The sequence below is a fragment of the Phycodurus eques genome, chromosome 6 (assembly GCF_024500275.1).
Source record: "Phycodurus eques isolate BA_2022a chromosome 6, UOR_Pequ_1.1, whole genome shotgun sequence".
Taxonomy (NCBI): domain Eukaryota; kingdom Metazoa; phylum Chordata; class Actinopteri; order Syngnathiformes; family Syngnathidae; genus Phycodurus; species Phycodurus eques.
Genome location: NC_084530.1, coordinates 7,743,499 through 7,760,084, shown reverse-complemented (window position 1 = coordinate 7,760,084; position 16,586 = coordinate 7,743,499). Strand labels below are relative to the sequence as shown.

General features: G+C 41.0%; 1 protein-coding gene across 6 annotated transcripts in view; it reads left to right on the top strand.

The window, feature by feature from the left end:
• Positions 1–16,586, top strand: part of LOC133404348 (E3 ubiquitin-protein ligase SMURF2-like) — an 84,440-nt gene that overhangs the window by 53,921 nt on the left and 13,933 nt on the right. For 4 of the 6 annotated variants that reach the window (XM_061680139.1, XM_061680137.1, XM_061680143.1 and 1 more), the window contains 3 exons: positions 2,158–2,242; positions 6,231–6,389; positions 7,548–7,604. In XM_061680139.1, coding sequence (XP_061536123.1) covers positions 2,158–2,242; positions 6,231–6,389; positions 7,548–7,604 — 301 coding nt within the window. The remainder of the gene's footprint in view (positions 1–2,157; positions 2,243–6,230; positions 6,390–7,547; positions 7,605–16,586) is intronic. The other 2 variants (XM_061680140.1, XM_061680138.1) reach the window with 1 other exon arrangement.

Sequence of the window (16,586 nt, the reverse complement as noted above, 5' to 3'; positions counted from 1 at the left end):
GGAAACAATGAGTCCCTGCAATTTATCATCACAGAGTACAGATGCAATAATTCTCCTGTGATATAACGGTTGTTGCTTCGCGGTCCCACTATATTGCATATTTTTATTCGTACAATTTGTACAATATTTTTGTGTTATACATTGCTCTTTCTCTCAATATATTATCTTTCAGCCTGCTTTGATAGCAAATTTTTAAGCACAATATATTTTCCAAAAAACTATCACAAATGATAGTTGTTTTTTTCATGCCACTGATATAATATTATAGAGTAGAATAATACAAGTACATCCTTTTTTAAGAAGAATGAACTTCAATTCAAAAGAACATCGAACATTGGCATTGTAATGTAGAACAATAAATAAAATATATAATATATAAATAAAAAATATGAATAAATTAGACACGGGCTGTTCGCAAAAAGTGCACTTCAACAAGTATTAAACATTTGGTACATAGGTATACAGTCATTTACCCAATAAAGAGTCCCAAAAAATGTCTTAAAGCCTGCCAAATTTTAATGAATTAAAACAACAAAACAAACACACACAAAAAAACGTACTTGAAAGCATTTGGGCTTTGTCACTATTTTTAAATCAGATGCCATAGATTTTAATATCAGTTATTTTTTAGTCTTTATATTTATTTGTATGATTGTTGTCATGTTATGTACTGTGTAATTTCTGCTGCCTCTTGGCTTTTGAAAAATAGATTTTATGTCTCTTTGCTTTTACCTGGTTAAATAAAGGATAAATAAAATGTAAAATAAGGCCCGCGTCAAGGTGCTGGACTGTGATGTGAGACCTTTACCAGTCAATCAAATGACGCTGAAAATGAGTTCGCTGAAGTCAACTACAGCCTGAATATTGATAACGTGTGCCGCTGTGGTTCTGGTTCATAATGGTTCATTCCTTGTGTTTTTTTTGGACATACTTGGCAAAATAAAGATGATTCTGATTCTGATAAACAAGTTAACGTTCCCGTGTGTGCGCGTGCGTGCGTGCGAGTGCATGTGCGTGCGTGCGCGTGTGTGTGTGTGTTATGTGGGGAACAGACACACATTCCGAGTGCGGACATTTTAACTGTCGCCGCAGTCTAGAGAGCTTTTTAGCTCTAGCCCTTAGCTCATTAGCTCACAGGCTCGCGAATGTAACAAACAGTTAACTTTCCCTTTGTCCCAGTTGTGTGCATCTATGGAGCAAACGGCATTCTTCCAGCGGCTTGCTGCATCGTGAGCAGCGCGGCGGGTGTTACCACGACAATGAAAATGGATCAAGTCCAGAAAAAAACTCCCGTTTCCATTGCGTGGAAGGATAATCTGCCCCACTCTGCCTCTGATTGGCTAGCACCAAGACAGGATTCATACTTTTGATTTTCTGTGTGTTGAAGCTCTTCACCAACACACACGCACGCACGTAGGGCGAGTCTTAAATCACGCGTCAAAGGACACAGATTAAATATGCTTCATTCGTCCCTGCTCATTTTTGTGCGTCTCATAGACGTGGGATGCACATCAAAACGAGATCCCTGCTGTTGGATGTGTGCCCCCCTTTGAAATGCCCTGCTGTGTGTGACGCTGGACTAGGTTGGACAAAGTGAGTCACTGATGCTCAGCAGCTCGTCGATGTGCTTTCTTTTCATACTGAACCCTCTGAACTACAGAGGCAGAAAAATGATACAACAGAGGTTTTACAAGCCGTTGAAACCCTACCCCCTCCTTTTGGTGTCTTTGGCTTGCTTATTTGTTTATGGTACAGCTTCATATTATTAGTTTCAGCATGAATGTCACCATTACTTTACATTTCCCCAGTGGGTGATGATCCAAATACAAACACCATCCCGAAGTTATAAATAGGGCAACAAGATGCACAAGTTCTTTAATGTGCCTATCCTGTTGGGCTAGGGCTCAAAATGAATTATTGGATACATTGCCATCTTAACAAAAATACTTTGGTCAACTGTGCTCAGAAAATGGATGGATGGATGGCTGGATGGATGATTCCAACAGATTATCCATCTCATTAATTGTAAACAGACCTCTCCCTCTCCAAAGTGCACTAACTGACTCATACTTTCTGTAATCAGGGGCAGACGATGGTAGCTTTAGACTCATCACCTCTTTCAATGCCCTTTTTAATACAAATCTTGTCTTTTCTTAGAGCAAAGAACGACTCAACAGGGCCAGGTCTACTTCCTGCACACACAGACTGGAGTCAGCACCTGGCATGACCCTCGCGTTCCCAGGTATCCATCATCGTCATATTTAATGTCTTTGTCCTTACCACATTCCTTGCTATTGATTGTTTAGAGTTACATCAAATGTAGACGTACATATGGGTCATTTTCATATAATTTGATCAATTAAAAAAAATCTAATTTAGCAATTTTTTTTCATGTTGCCTTGGTTTTATATTGGTAAATATGCTTAAAGACCTGTTTTCCAGAAGGTATTAAAATTTTAGGCATCATAGTGAAAGCAATCCTTATTGACAGCGCAAATGGTGTTGGCCCACTGAAATACACTTCTTGCATAATGGTAAATCCAAAACTACATAACGATAAGACATACACAGCTTCATGAAAATCATGTAAGTTGCACAATTTACGTCCATCCATCCATTCTCTACACCACTTATCGTATTCAGGGTCGCGGGGCGCTAGAGCCTTTCGCAACTTACTTTGGGCAAAAGGCAGACTACACCCTGAACTGGTCGCCAGTCAGTCGAAGGGCACATACACAGAGACAGACAACCATTCAGATTCACATTCACACCGTCACTGAGTGAGAACTGAACCCATGCTGCCTGCACCTAAGTCAGGCGAATGTACCACTACACCATCAGTGACCACAATTTACGTTTCCCTTCAAACTCTGCGGATTCCAGTGTATAAATGATCCTACCTACTCATGAAATCCATTACACTCTTGTCTTTATACAATTGTAATAACAGTAAAGACAAGCAATAGTTCAGACACTTTCGCAAATTGATCATCAGCCAGTCGCAGGGCACATATAAACAAATAACCATTCGCACTGACATTCACACCCGGTCGCTGATGATGATTGGATGTATTTTGGGGGTAATTCTTTGAGCTGCCGAATTGTTTGAAAGAAAAAAATCATTCATAATCAAAATTATTGTCGATTGAGAGGAGGACACTCGTCTGTATCTCTGTCGAATCAAGTAAATCCTCAGTTAAAGTGGAAGAATCAGTTTTTTTCCTCTTCAGCGGCAACTCAACGTGATGGCTCGGATCCTCCATGACACGAGTTGGTGTTGACGTAGCTGCATGGATAGCAAGTGGCTCTCTATGAGCTTCCGCTGCTAGCGAAGCAAAAGAGAAAAGAACGAAGCAACCATCCGCCACTGAAAAAGGAAAAAGACTAAAGATAAATTTTATGTTGTAATAGCGGCGTTTTGAAATTGAAATTGATGCAAGGGGCGCCGCCTTGTTTTTCGTCTTCGGAAATCACGCAATCTCTCGCATTGTCACAGCATGCTCCCCGCTGACTTTGGGTGAGAGTGTCAGTGTGTACTGATGGTGCTCCCCAAACTTTGGTCTGTTTGACTGATCAACTCTGATTCTCTATAAACATCAATTATAATACTAATAAACCACAACGGCATCTTAAAAACTGTTGCGGCATAAAAGGGATACAGATAATCCATTCTAACAGCCGAACAGGACAAAAAAAACCAAAAAAAACGTTTGGCTACTCTACCCACCTCTGGAGCGGACATCCTCTATTGCTACTCTTACGTTTCAGCGACATTTTTGCTCATCAGTTCAGCCAGTGTCATATTGCACTGGTCTTCTGTATTTTCGCGTTGAGGTGCTGCAGGTCGTGGCCCTGGTTGCGGTCCCAGCGGAACCGCGAAGCACACGTAACATCGGCGACGAGCTGATCCGCTAGTACATCAGGTGTAGGTGGAGATGGGCCTGGCTCAAGTTGAAGGCCAGAACAAAAAAGCAAATAAATTAGAAAAATTTAATTTTAATCTTAAATTTGTACATCAATATGTACAACCCAAATTCCAATGAAGTTGGGACGTTGTACTAAACATAAATATAATCAGAATACAATAATTTGCAAATCATGTTCAACCTAGATTTAATTGAATACACTACAAAGACAAGATATTTAATGTTCAAACTGATAAACTTTGTCTTGGCCTACATAAGTGTAATGCATTATTATTATGGTCATGCTGTACCTCCCCCAAAAAGGGTGCGACCAACTGTTTCAGTTGTTCACATGATTTGGTTGCACCAGTACTACCAGTGCAAAAGGTAATGTAGAGCCCTGACATGAATGGGAGCGTTTGACGAATTCTAAACAAGGGTGCGGGACAAACAGTACCTCCACCACCTTGGTCCTCCCCAGCAGGCCGGCGAAAGAGCGCTCTGAGCGGCCACCACGACCACTGTCCCCCATGGCTTCTCACTCTCTGCTTCTCCGTGCTGTGGAGCAGTGGTCCACAACCTTTTTTGCACCACAGACAGGTTTAGAGTAGGCTTTTTTTTTCACGGACCGGTTGTCACGGTGTGGCATATATCCACAGCAAAAAGAAAATTAACACGACCGGCTTAAAAACCAACGTTAAATGCATGAAAAATACAACTCACCATCATGCATAACGGATAAAAGAAGCTTTCTTTGTCTTTGAGGTCATAGGCTCGCTCTTCTTCTCTCTGCTCAGGTTGCATTTTTCCTTTTGAAAAGAAGCTGTCCAAAGACGTTTGTTTTGGTTTTTTTACTCATTGTTTGCTAGTTTGCGGATTTATTTTTAGTAACGTATCACGTGACCGACGTGCAGTCTAGTGTTGTTTCGTTCGCGAATGTTTTGTTCACAAGAAATCTTTTCAGTGAACTGAATCAGTTTATGAAATGATTCGTTCTTTGAGCGTGGTCACCGTCATGACCTAGTCGGCTGGGAGCGGAAATGGAACTGCTGCAGCTTTCTATGCAGTCTTGACATGTCAATTGCGACGCCCAGCTGTTGCAGCAGAGAAGATCTGGTCGTTTTTCAAAATAAAACACATTTGACACGCAAAAATGCAATACAACAGAAATTATATAAATAGCATCCAAACCCGATAAAAGGACATCAGAGAGTATCAAAATTAAATAAAACAACACTGATAGAAGGGGACCTTTAATAAATAGAAGAAAAATCATACATTTAGATACATCCAAAAATGTAATTAGCATCTTCAGAAAACATGTTACAAATCATTAAACTTCATTTGGGTCACAAAGATATTTTGGCATTAAAAGTTTGAAAAATATGACTTACAAATATTTTTTTCATATAGACAATTATGACCTTTTGCTGGATAATGACTCCCAATAATTCAAATACTCATATCAGTACAATTAATTGATTTTCAAAAGGAAATTCAATGGGACGTCTTCATGATCAAATTCTATGAAAATGACACAAACTGTACATGCAGCCAATGTAGCCAAAAGATATACACTCACAAAAATGGACTTTTCTCAGTTACTCTTCAAAATAATTTTAGATGTATTTTACATTCAATCAGGGTCAGCCAAAGGAATTACCTTTGTTCATTGGGAAGAATATGGTTGGATAGCTGAACACACCACCTGCAAGATCATCTGCACTCGGAATTTCACAACCGCTCCAACTTGTTCTTTTGGATTGCCGTCTGCATTTATGAGCATTGCTCTCTGCAGCTGCAGTTTATAGATGAAGCACGTGTAAAACGCCAAACTCATAGATGCCACCTCTACGTTTGTTCATTTTTGACGAGTTTGGTAAAATGACCCAGTATGTTGATGGGTGCAGTGAGGCATGTTCTCTGTGCCCATGACTAATGCATTGTGCCACAATACAAGGACAGAGTATGCACATATACACACCAGGACAAGTCCTACTTGGTGTCGCCCCACATTCGGCTTTGGTGTCCTCATAACGGTCTGTGAACAGGAGAGAAGAAGAATCAAGAAATTGGAGCAAGTAATTTGCCAGAGGGATAATAGGTCTGTTAAAAGACATGGTGATGTGATCTTATTGGGCGACAGTTAGAAAGCTCCTGTATAATAAATACTGTTATTCCCTGTGTAAAGGTTAATGCCAACTCAGATGTACACTTTTCTTTATACGTCCTAGTTGAACAACCCTGCATATAGTAGAATAAACACAGTAACAATAAACATTTCACTTGTATCACTGCTGCTAATGGTTTCTAATGGTTATCCAGGGACTTGAGTAACGTGAATTGCGAGGAGCTTGGCCCTCTGCCGCCAGGCTGGGAGATTAGAAACACTGCAACTGGCCGCGTCTACTTTGTGGACCACAACAATCGAACAACCCAGTTCACAGACCCCAGACTGTCTGCGAATTTACATCGGGTTCTCAAGTAAGTGAAGGAATCATTGGCTCAACTTACTGAGCCTTTTCAGACTGGTGTTGTGTATGTGTCTGCTACCGTAGCTAATGATAACGTAACAATAGAATTACACTGGCGTCTGTGTTAATAAAACAATTGTGAGCTCATTGTTAAGTGACAAGTGACACAATTCCAATGTTTAGTCTCCAAGCGGCAAAATTCATGTCATGGCAGTGTGACGAGCAAAAAAAAAAAAAAAACACATGAAATCGAATATCCTTACATTAGTATCAAATGTGGATAATTTCACGATTGGATATACCCCAATCTGATTCTGACATATAATCGCGTCAAAATATGCCTGTAAATTTTCTTACCACCAACACACGTTTTCCCCCATTTTGTCCTTATAATACAAAGTCGGCGCGCTCCACTCTTGTTGTCGTTGCCACGGAAACGAGTGTATCCTGTCACATTTGAGTTGACAAGATGAAGCCCAATGATCGTAAAAAACGAGATGCGGTGGTATCTGAATACAAGATTTTATTGCAGTAGTCTGACATAGAGCCAATTTGTCTTGTAGTCTGATCCGGACATTACGTGTTATCTGTCTCAGACGTGTTGTCTGTTCCACAGCGCTGACGTTTTTTTTTTTTTTTTTTAATATCTTTATTGGGCGTCAGATATTTCTAATACTATATCAAAAGGCACGCAACAAGGCCAAAAATTAACTAACTTTTGGATTCAAATATACTGTGCACGATGGCGACTCGGAGTAAATGTCTTTTGCGGAGCCGATCAATGACGCCATTGATTGGATTGGCGAATTATGACATTAAAGCCGATCAGCAAAAAATGCTAAATATCGGCCAATACCGATCAGCCCGATAAAATCGGTGTAAAGTATAGTCAGCACAAGCTTTATTGTTCTAATGACCCTGTTCACAGCCATCATTTTGACATAGTGAAACAGTCACTTTATTTTATCATTTAAGTCACTATATCAATAAAACGGTATTGTAATGCAGCCTTCAGAAAAACATTGTAGTATATATCTAACAGATTTTGTCCTGCCTCACTGTTCCTTATTTTAACATTTTTCCCACTTGTTTCTGTGATTCAATCCTCTGTTGTCTCATTCACCTTCTCTTTTATGGCTCTCTTCCCTCCACTCCTGCTTTCCTCCAGCAGTCCCAGTCCAAATGGATCCCGTGTGGTCACAGAAAGCCAAAACACTAACCACAGGTAACACACACACTGAAATGTGCACAGCCTACGTAATTGCAACCAGACAACACACACACATACAGTACATATACATTGCTGACATACCTGTAGAGAATTGCGATGAACTTCTGCAGGTGACAGATGTTTTCATCCAGTCAACCCTCCCCATCCACGTACACTTTCTTACATACTTTGGCTGATTTCCTGTATCTGTCATCTATCAGACCACTCAAATGAAATTAAACACACGTTGGCATCACAATCGCAAGATTAGCTTTAGTACAAGTACACAAGTACGAGTACAAGTTTGCTAGAGAAAAGACAACTTAGTGATAGAGAGATAAATGTATCAGTGATGAAAATCATAACCCTCAGTTCTTGGGTATGTTTTTAGTATCAAAGCTGTCCAGTCACCCAATGTACTTTTAATCTGCTCATACGTGCATGCGGGAATCATTTGAACAAGAACAACATAGAGAGATTGGGAGATTTTGCCTTTTTATTATTTCAAAGTCAGAAGCTCTTGCAGTAATAACAGAAACTAGCACGAGAGACGTGTTTGGGAAGTCAGCATTTGGCCGTTTGGTCAAATGGTATCCATATGGGTGTCCGTGTGTGTGTGTGTGTGTGTGTGTGTGTGTGTGTGTGTGTGTGTGTTTGTATCGCCTTTGGATGTAAGTCAGAGCTCAGCTATGTTCTTCAGCCTGCATCATTAGCTGCTTGTCCTGACTCTTTATGAGGGGAGATCTAACAGAGGCCAGACAAGGTGCTGAAAGTCCAAATTAACTGGCGCTACTTTGTAATAGAGCCTATCCTGGTTTGTGCTGATTAGTCAAAATAAATGGTTAAAATGCTCTACCTTAGAAATCTCAACCCACTGTTCAAGTGAGTGAGTGAGTACTATGGAACTGCTTTTTGCGGTATTCGGATATTTGTGGATTGCAACAGCTGTCTAAGTAAGTGTAAATTCAACTCACCTTGGACACCCATTGCCATGTCATTCATTCAATGTGTGGGCAGACTAAGGCCTGGCGCACAATGTGGTCGAAGCAGATTGGACCGGATCATCACATAAAAATGAGAGTTGGCCACTTACCCCCCATACATTGAGCGATTGGATATATGGGCATCCTAAAAAGCGAGCCTGTATAGGTGTTTGGTTATGAATATACAGTATATTCTACTTTTTCTCATTTCTAAAGCCATCAAAAGATAGATTCATAGTTAAGGAAGAAGCTAAAGAGAGCGGACGTGGGCGAGAATAAAAGCGTGCGTGTCGAGATTTTAAGTCTCGCGAACTCCTATTCATTTGAACGTACCCATCACGGTACGTACCGCGTGTGTACATTTTGGTCACAAGCTGCGCTTCCCCCCCAAAGGCTCATTTAAAAACTATAAATTTAATTAAGTATTGTTGTAAAACACAATATTTGATGCTTTGTATCTTGGATTTATATGGCCTATGGGCAGCATGGCAGCTGTTCTGTGTCTCTGGCTTAAGTCCATTTTCTCTCGCTTGTGTCCATTTTGATTGGCTGTAATCTGCAACGGTGTGCACCGGTGATTAAAATTTTGAATCGCAGCAAAACCACCAGCAGATTGATTGGCCACTCATGAAACAAAAATGCCAAACCACGCACACTGCGCGATAGTTCAGTTGGGTTCAGCCGTGTCGCATGTTTTGTGGCAGCCTTTAGTTTTGTGATGACATCCAAGTCTACCTTTTACAGACTGTCTGGACTATTGTGAAGCACCGTCGTTTGTGCACCGGTTGCTGTTCAAATTTAATTGACTTTACCATGAACATTAAAAATGCCTGCTGTTTGAATTTGCCCACTGACAAAAGATGCATTGTGTGGTGACGTGTGTCATTTGCTACTTTTTCCCAGGATGCATTGCATTAGTTCATAAGTCAGCTAGCAGTACAAAGTGTCTAAACAGCATTACATGTTCTCAGTGAGAAATGGTCTGTTTACTTGGTGGGAGTCTCTCAAAATGGCTAGTGTAACAGCCGTGTAACAACAGCAGCAGCAGGCAGATGCACGTAGTGGGGCACATGCCAGAGAGATAAAATGTAATTGTTCCAACATGTAAGTTTAATTTGAACTTTTGCAGTTTTTATGGAGGCTTGTCTTCTTTTAGTCTGCAATAGCCGTTGAAAAGCTTTTTACTGTTTCATCGCTACTATTATTTCTCTTCTCTCACCCTGCCCCCAAAATCTCTTGTCCTCAATCTCTCTCTGCCGCGCGTCACCCTCTGGGCTGCTCCAAAAATTATTAAAGTTATAAGCCCCTTCTCTAGCTCACTGTCAGGACATCTGTCTTTTATCACACAGATTTGGGGACATTTCACCAAACATCGGTATACATCTTTCATACGTACACACTGTGACCCAGCTAAAATGTGGCGGTCCTGACCCTATTATTTTTGAAGAGGTTTGATGGAGATGTATGTCAGGAACAGCTAATGCATGCTGCCTTGTGCTGATGCTGGTGGTGGAGGCCAAAATATATACCTTTTATTTTATTTTTTAACTCTATCACAGGTAGCCAGGAAAGAGATTCTAGAAATAAAAGCCCTTTGGGTATTTATACAATGCATAAGAACACTTTTGGGTAAAATAATGCTCTTGAATGAAATTTATGGGCTTGTGTGTATCTTTCTCATCAAATAACAAATATGCAGACATCTGTATTACATTTCTGCCAGAGAGAAATGGCTTTTTTATGGAATGATTTCCATGTAGGGCAATTTTTCCTTGCCATTTTTATCAACCAGTATTTACTTTTACTGTTTCTGCCCCTTCACATTTAGTGAATGCTTGTATCCTCTATGCGTAGTGGCATTTTTTTGTTTTGTGTTTAAGAATAGAGCATGGAACAGAATTGATACAGTCTGTGTCCTCTGACATTTCAGTTTTCCTGGACATTACATGGACCAGATTCAAACACATTTCTGGCAACGGATAGACCGTCGAGGGCCGTTGTTAGACACTTGTCAGACATGGCCACATTACTGTGGTCTGCCACACTGTCTCTCACCTAGTTTGCCTCCTCCCATGCACCACCACATAGTGTACATCTGAGAGGTTGCGTCACTGTTTACTGAAGGTATTTTTAGTCACTGCTGGATTCGGATTTAGTTAGCAAAAGCAGGTGTTTCCCCAGTATTTTTTTAAATATTTGCTTTGATGTTTTGGGAAGTGAGGATGATATTTACCCTTACAGCTTGAATATGTCACACCCGTAATTTACCATATATAAATTTAAATGACTGAGTTTGAAAGAATGCACATACAGTATAATATATATAGCCACAAATTACTTGAAGTGCTTTGAAAGCTACACTTTCTCAAGTATGTGTCTTCAGTGAGCACATTTCTTCTTAATCATATTTCTTAACTTAAGAGTCTTGATGCTGTAAAATATATTTAAAAAGTCAAGTGCAAAAAGCTACCATTTCGAATGGTCGGTTTTAAATCGATAATTTCTTATCAGGCTTGTTTCCACTGCAGGGTGTGTAGGCAGGAGGGTGATGACCTGAAGTGGAAGTAAGTCCCATACATTTTTTTTTTTTTTTTTTTTTTCTGTGACTTGTCACACTTAAAATGTTTCCCATCAACAAACAAATGTAAATATTAGTCAAATAAACACAAAATGTAGTTTTAAAATGTTTTTTATTTTTTAAGGGAGAAAAAAAATCCAAACCTACATGGCCCTGTGTGAAAGAGTGATTGCCCCCTAAACCTAATAACTGTTTGGGCCACCCCTACCAACAACAACTGCAATCAAGCGTTTGCGATATAAAAATATATATTTCCATCCATTTTCTTTACCGCTTATCCTCACTAGGGTCGCGGGCTGCTGGAGCCTATCCCAGCTATCTTCGGGCGGGAGGCGGTTTACACTCTGAACCAGTCGCCAGCCAATCGCAGGGCACATAGAAACAAACAACCATTCACATTCAGACCTACGGGCAATTTAGAGTCTTCAATCAACCTACCACGCATGTTTTTGGGATGTGGGAGGAAACTGGAGTGCCCGGAGAAAACCCACCCAGGCACGGGGAGAACATACAAACTCCACACAGGGGGGCTGGGATTTGAACCCCGGTCCCCAGAACTGTGAGGCAGATGGGCTAACCAGTCATTCACCGTGCCGGCTAAAAATATATACATAAAAAATAATTTAAGTAAATCATGTAAATTTCCCCCCATAATTCTGGGGGGTTAATGTAGTAGTAGTCTGTAATTGTGACCGTCATATTTACAACATTGAAGTCCATATTACGGCAGGCAAGGTGCAATCTTCCGCCATTTATATTTTATTGGTACAATCTTTCTACACATTTAAATTAATTGTATGCTATCAAGTTTTTACATTAATACATTTGCAGTATGTCGGTGTCACGGAGGGACATAGTACAGAGGGAGGACAGCGAGACCGACTGGGGCTTACTAGGCGAGAACTCTCCACTTGCATCTTGTGTCATCAGGATTGTGTCATCAGGATCAGGAGGGAGAATGCGCTTGGTCGATCACTTTAACGGAAAAAGGCACGCACAGCTGGTTAAAACGACGCAGTCAAATTATAGATTACCTGGTATTTTGCTATCACATTTCTATGAATTTGCTACTTACTTACTAACATACTAAACGTGAGTTCTTTAACTTATATTGTTCATTTATGTAATGCATTTATATATATACAGTGGGTACGGAAAGTATTCAGACCCCCTTAAATTTTTCACTCTTTGTTATATTGCAGCCATTTGCTAAAATCATTTAAGTTCATTTTTTCCCCTCATTAATGTATACACAGCACCCCGTATTGACAGAAAAAAATGGAATTGATGAAATGTTTACATATTTATTAAAGAAAAACAGAAATATCACAAAGCCGTAAGTATTCAGTCCCTTTGCTGTGTCACCCATATATTTAACTTGGGTGCTGTCCATTTCTTCTGATCATCCTTGAGATCGTTCTACACCTTCATTGGAGTCCAGTTGTGTTTGATTATACTGATACCCTCAGCAGATTGATTCATAAAGGCCCCTTTGACTCTCTTTGCTGGGTGGGGAGGTGGTGGCGGGTGTGGCTTGAACGCCACTGCACCCACTCAACACTTACTACTCACTGTCCTGCAGAACCACACGCCATGGAAAAGGCTGTCTCTGCTCACGAGGTGTGTCAGACAAGTTCCAGGACTGGTGTCATGAAAGATACATTTCAAACCCAAACTACAAGTTTTCCCCTTCAATTTGGGCCAGAGGATCAACCAGCACGTCTACAAAGAGATCATGCAGCATTTTCTTCATTCAGTGCAAAAGGAGAGGTGGCAATTGTGACAGGACAACTTGTGGCTGCTTCATAGCAACACTACTACTCACAATGCCCGGAACAGTTTCTGGCCAAGGTGTACTGGAGCAACCTCCCTACTCACCTGACCTGGCTCCGTGTGATATCTCCCCCCCGCTTTCCAAAGCTCAAGTGGCTCATCAAGGAGACCCATTTTGAAGACGGGGATGGCATCAGGATTGCTGTGATGACAGAACTGCAGAGGATCCACAAAGAATCCTTGCAGGACCTCATGAAGGCATGGTAGACAAGTCTGGGAAAGTGCATTAATCCCCAGAGGGTAAACCTGTAGTTTGTAGCCTGGATTTTGAGTCTGTATTTTTTTGTGCACCAGTCTGGAACCTTTTTGACACACCTCCCTACCTATGAGCCATATTCTCCCGTGCGTGTAAGTCAGAAAAGGCACGCAGCTGCATGCTTTTCTAGCTGTGGGCACACTCCAGTCGACTCATATCGGTCATCCCTTCTGTAATTCATGTGCATCATGCCAGCTGGGTACGCACTCTGGGCGGAGAGACCCTTACATGTGGGCGTTCTATCAAATTTGGCACTGCGGGGAGCATGTGCACGTTCTCCAGTGGACTTAAACACTTTTCGTCTTCTGCACTTCAGAGACTGTAGTAAGCCTAGCGCTCCGTGAAAGTGAAACATAATATAGAACGTTTTGATTCATTTTAGTGCCACCGCCGGCTTGTCACCAGGATGTCGGCGGCTCAAGTTTGTGCTGACTACGCAGGATACACCTGGCCCATACGCTCGCCTACACTTACCAAATGCTAACGGGTCGTCGTGTGTCCCTACCACTACGCCGATGGCAGAGCGTCGACATACTGTATTATATATTAACTGCCGAAAAATATCAGTGCCAGTGGATTTTTTTTCACCTTTGAAGAGCTTTTTCGTTTCAAATATGCTGCTGGTGGCCTGGATTTTTGTTTTCTTCAAAAGTGCAGGGCTCCCTCTATAGTCATCGTAATGGTGCAATGTTGTTAGATTTTGAATCACTTGTTTTTATTTGATCTATGTCAGTCATGAAATACGTTAGTGGTCTGTGGCACAGGCTCGTTGCAGGGCCCCGCTGATCTAGAACGGCAATATACCTGCTTTTCTGTTGATGGACCTCCAAAAGTGTTCATTCACAAGCACAGTGTTCTGATTGAATTACTTTAATTGGATTTATTTCATACAGAATAAAAAACGTGCTCCCCTTAAAGTGTAACATGTTAGACGAGCGGTGTGCACGTCAGTGTACTTCTCACTGGCAATGACCCATCCGCTACGGAAGTTATTTTAATATTTAAAGTGTGCTATATTTTCCAAATGGATTTCTATGACATTCACAAGTCTCAGGAAAACTCCATTTACCATGATTTAGAGCCAGCCTCAGACTTCAATGAGTCACGCCTCTAAGGCGGTTTGCGCAAACATTTCACATTTACGCACGGTGGGCGGGCCAGAAGTCTGAATGGACGAGTACGCATAGCTGGAACGTGTGCAAGCCAGGCACGTTGAAGGGAAACAAAAAATGCACAGGTACAGAATGAGGATCAAGTCCGATCGTGACTGCGAATTCAGATATATGATATCATTTTTGGTAAATGTTCGTTCCTACATCCCTTCTGTAATTCATGTGCAAAAGTATTGTTTTACAGTCAGCATATTTTGTCCATGCTGTCACTGTGGAGAGCTTGGTGGATTTTCATATTTGCTGTGCTGGCATTTTCTCTATTTATCATTAAATATGCCAAGGTTTTACATTTGTAAACCAGAGACCATTAACTATTTCAAAATGTATTTTTAATTACAATGTGCTGTCCAAAGAAAAAAATGTGCTGAAATTAGGTTCTATTATATGGGCTTGAGCTTCCTAGTCAAAGCATTACATTCCATTTTGTTTAAAGGCCATCTTTTCTTTTCCTCTTTGACATGCTAGACGCCCCAGTGCTTGCCAGAAAAATAAATAATCGTGGACTTGATTATATAGGGATAGACCCGTGAAACACTGCACTCGTTTAGTTTGGAACGTCCACGACGCCTTTCTCAAGCCACTGACCCAGAGCGCTCAAGTGTACAAGAGGTTTTGAAATAAGTGGGTGCTTATATACTGCTTCCTTAGAAGGCCTTTCCTTGATGTGTCAATTCAGACCCCGTGGTGAGAAGCCTTTTGTTTGAACAGCCTCCTACCCCCATCTCCCAGCAGAGGACAGTAGTTTCTTGTGAAAAAGCTCTTTGCTGACTCATCATCTCGTCACTGGAGAATGTGGGCCGTTGTCCTGTTGACGGGAGAGATGGATTATGTTTTTATGAGGGCCACCCAGGCATCCCAACACCACACAGGGCGCCTCAGCTGCTGCACTGACCATCCAAACCAGAGTCAGAGTGGTAAATTAGCACAACCTAATTGGTAGCATTGAAAGACGTGTCTGTAGTGACAAAGACAAAAATCCAAGTTTACAGAAATGTTTTTACCTCCCCAACGTAAAAGTAGAAGGGTGGCCGCTCCTGTGGTTGGGTCATGGAAGTTCCACTTGTGGTGGGCAGGGGGCACTTTGGTCATCCACTTCTTTATGTAACAGACAGCAAAAGAAATTAAAGATGGAAAAGAGATGCAGTACATAACTGCAGTAATATTTATGTTTGGATTAACATGATTCCTTGCCTTACCTAATTTGTGCTGCATATGCTTTGCAGTACGGTGGAACCGCTGAGGGTGAACAGTGCAGAGATGCATATGCTACATTTCAATCGGCGCCATTTCCGGTTCAATTGTCAGTGTCACATTTTTCCTCTTTGGTGTCACTGGTACCCACTAAACCAAAAAAAAAAAAAAAAAAGCTGCACACTGATGGAAAAAAACAAAAGATGCACACTAATGGCATTAATCCCTTTTGATGCTCACTGACGTGAAGTCTCCTGTGACGTCATGTATGACAGCAATTCCCTGCAAAGATGCCTCCCATTTATATATTTATTTAATAGGGACCATGCACCTTAATAAACATTGCTGCAATACGCCAGAGTGAGCTATTTTCCATCTGTAATCTCTTGACAGATGTTAAAAGGTCATCTTAAAAAACTGAGTATAACGTTTTAAGTTATTCAAGAACAATACTGAAAAGAAAAGAGAATATTAAAGTGAATATAAAGACATTTATGAACTCCTACACAGACAGTTACCACTTAAACATGCAACATGCAGGCTCATAATACAATACATTCTTTTTATTTACAGTGGGTTTTAGTTTAATTAGTTTGAATTTAGTTTTTAAATGAAGGTTTTTATTATTAAGGGAGGAAAAAAATCAAGAGCTACATGGCCCTGTGTGAAAAGGTGATTGCCCCCGAAACCTGAAAACCGGTTGGGCCACCCTTAGCAGCAACAACTGCAATCCAGCGTTTGTGATTACTTGCAATGAGTCTCTTACAGCGCTGTGGAGGAATTTTGGCCCACTCATATAAGCAGAATTGTTGTAATTCAGCCACATTGGAGGGTTTTTTAGATGAACCGCCTTTGTAATGTCATGCCACAGCATCTCAATAGGATTCAGGTCAGGACTTTGACTAGGCCACTCCAAAGTCTTAATTTTGGTTTTCTTCGGCCATTCAGAGGTGGACTTATAGGTGTGTTTTGGGTCATTGTCCT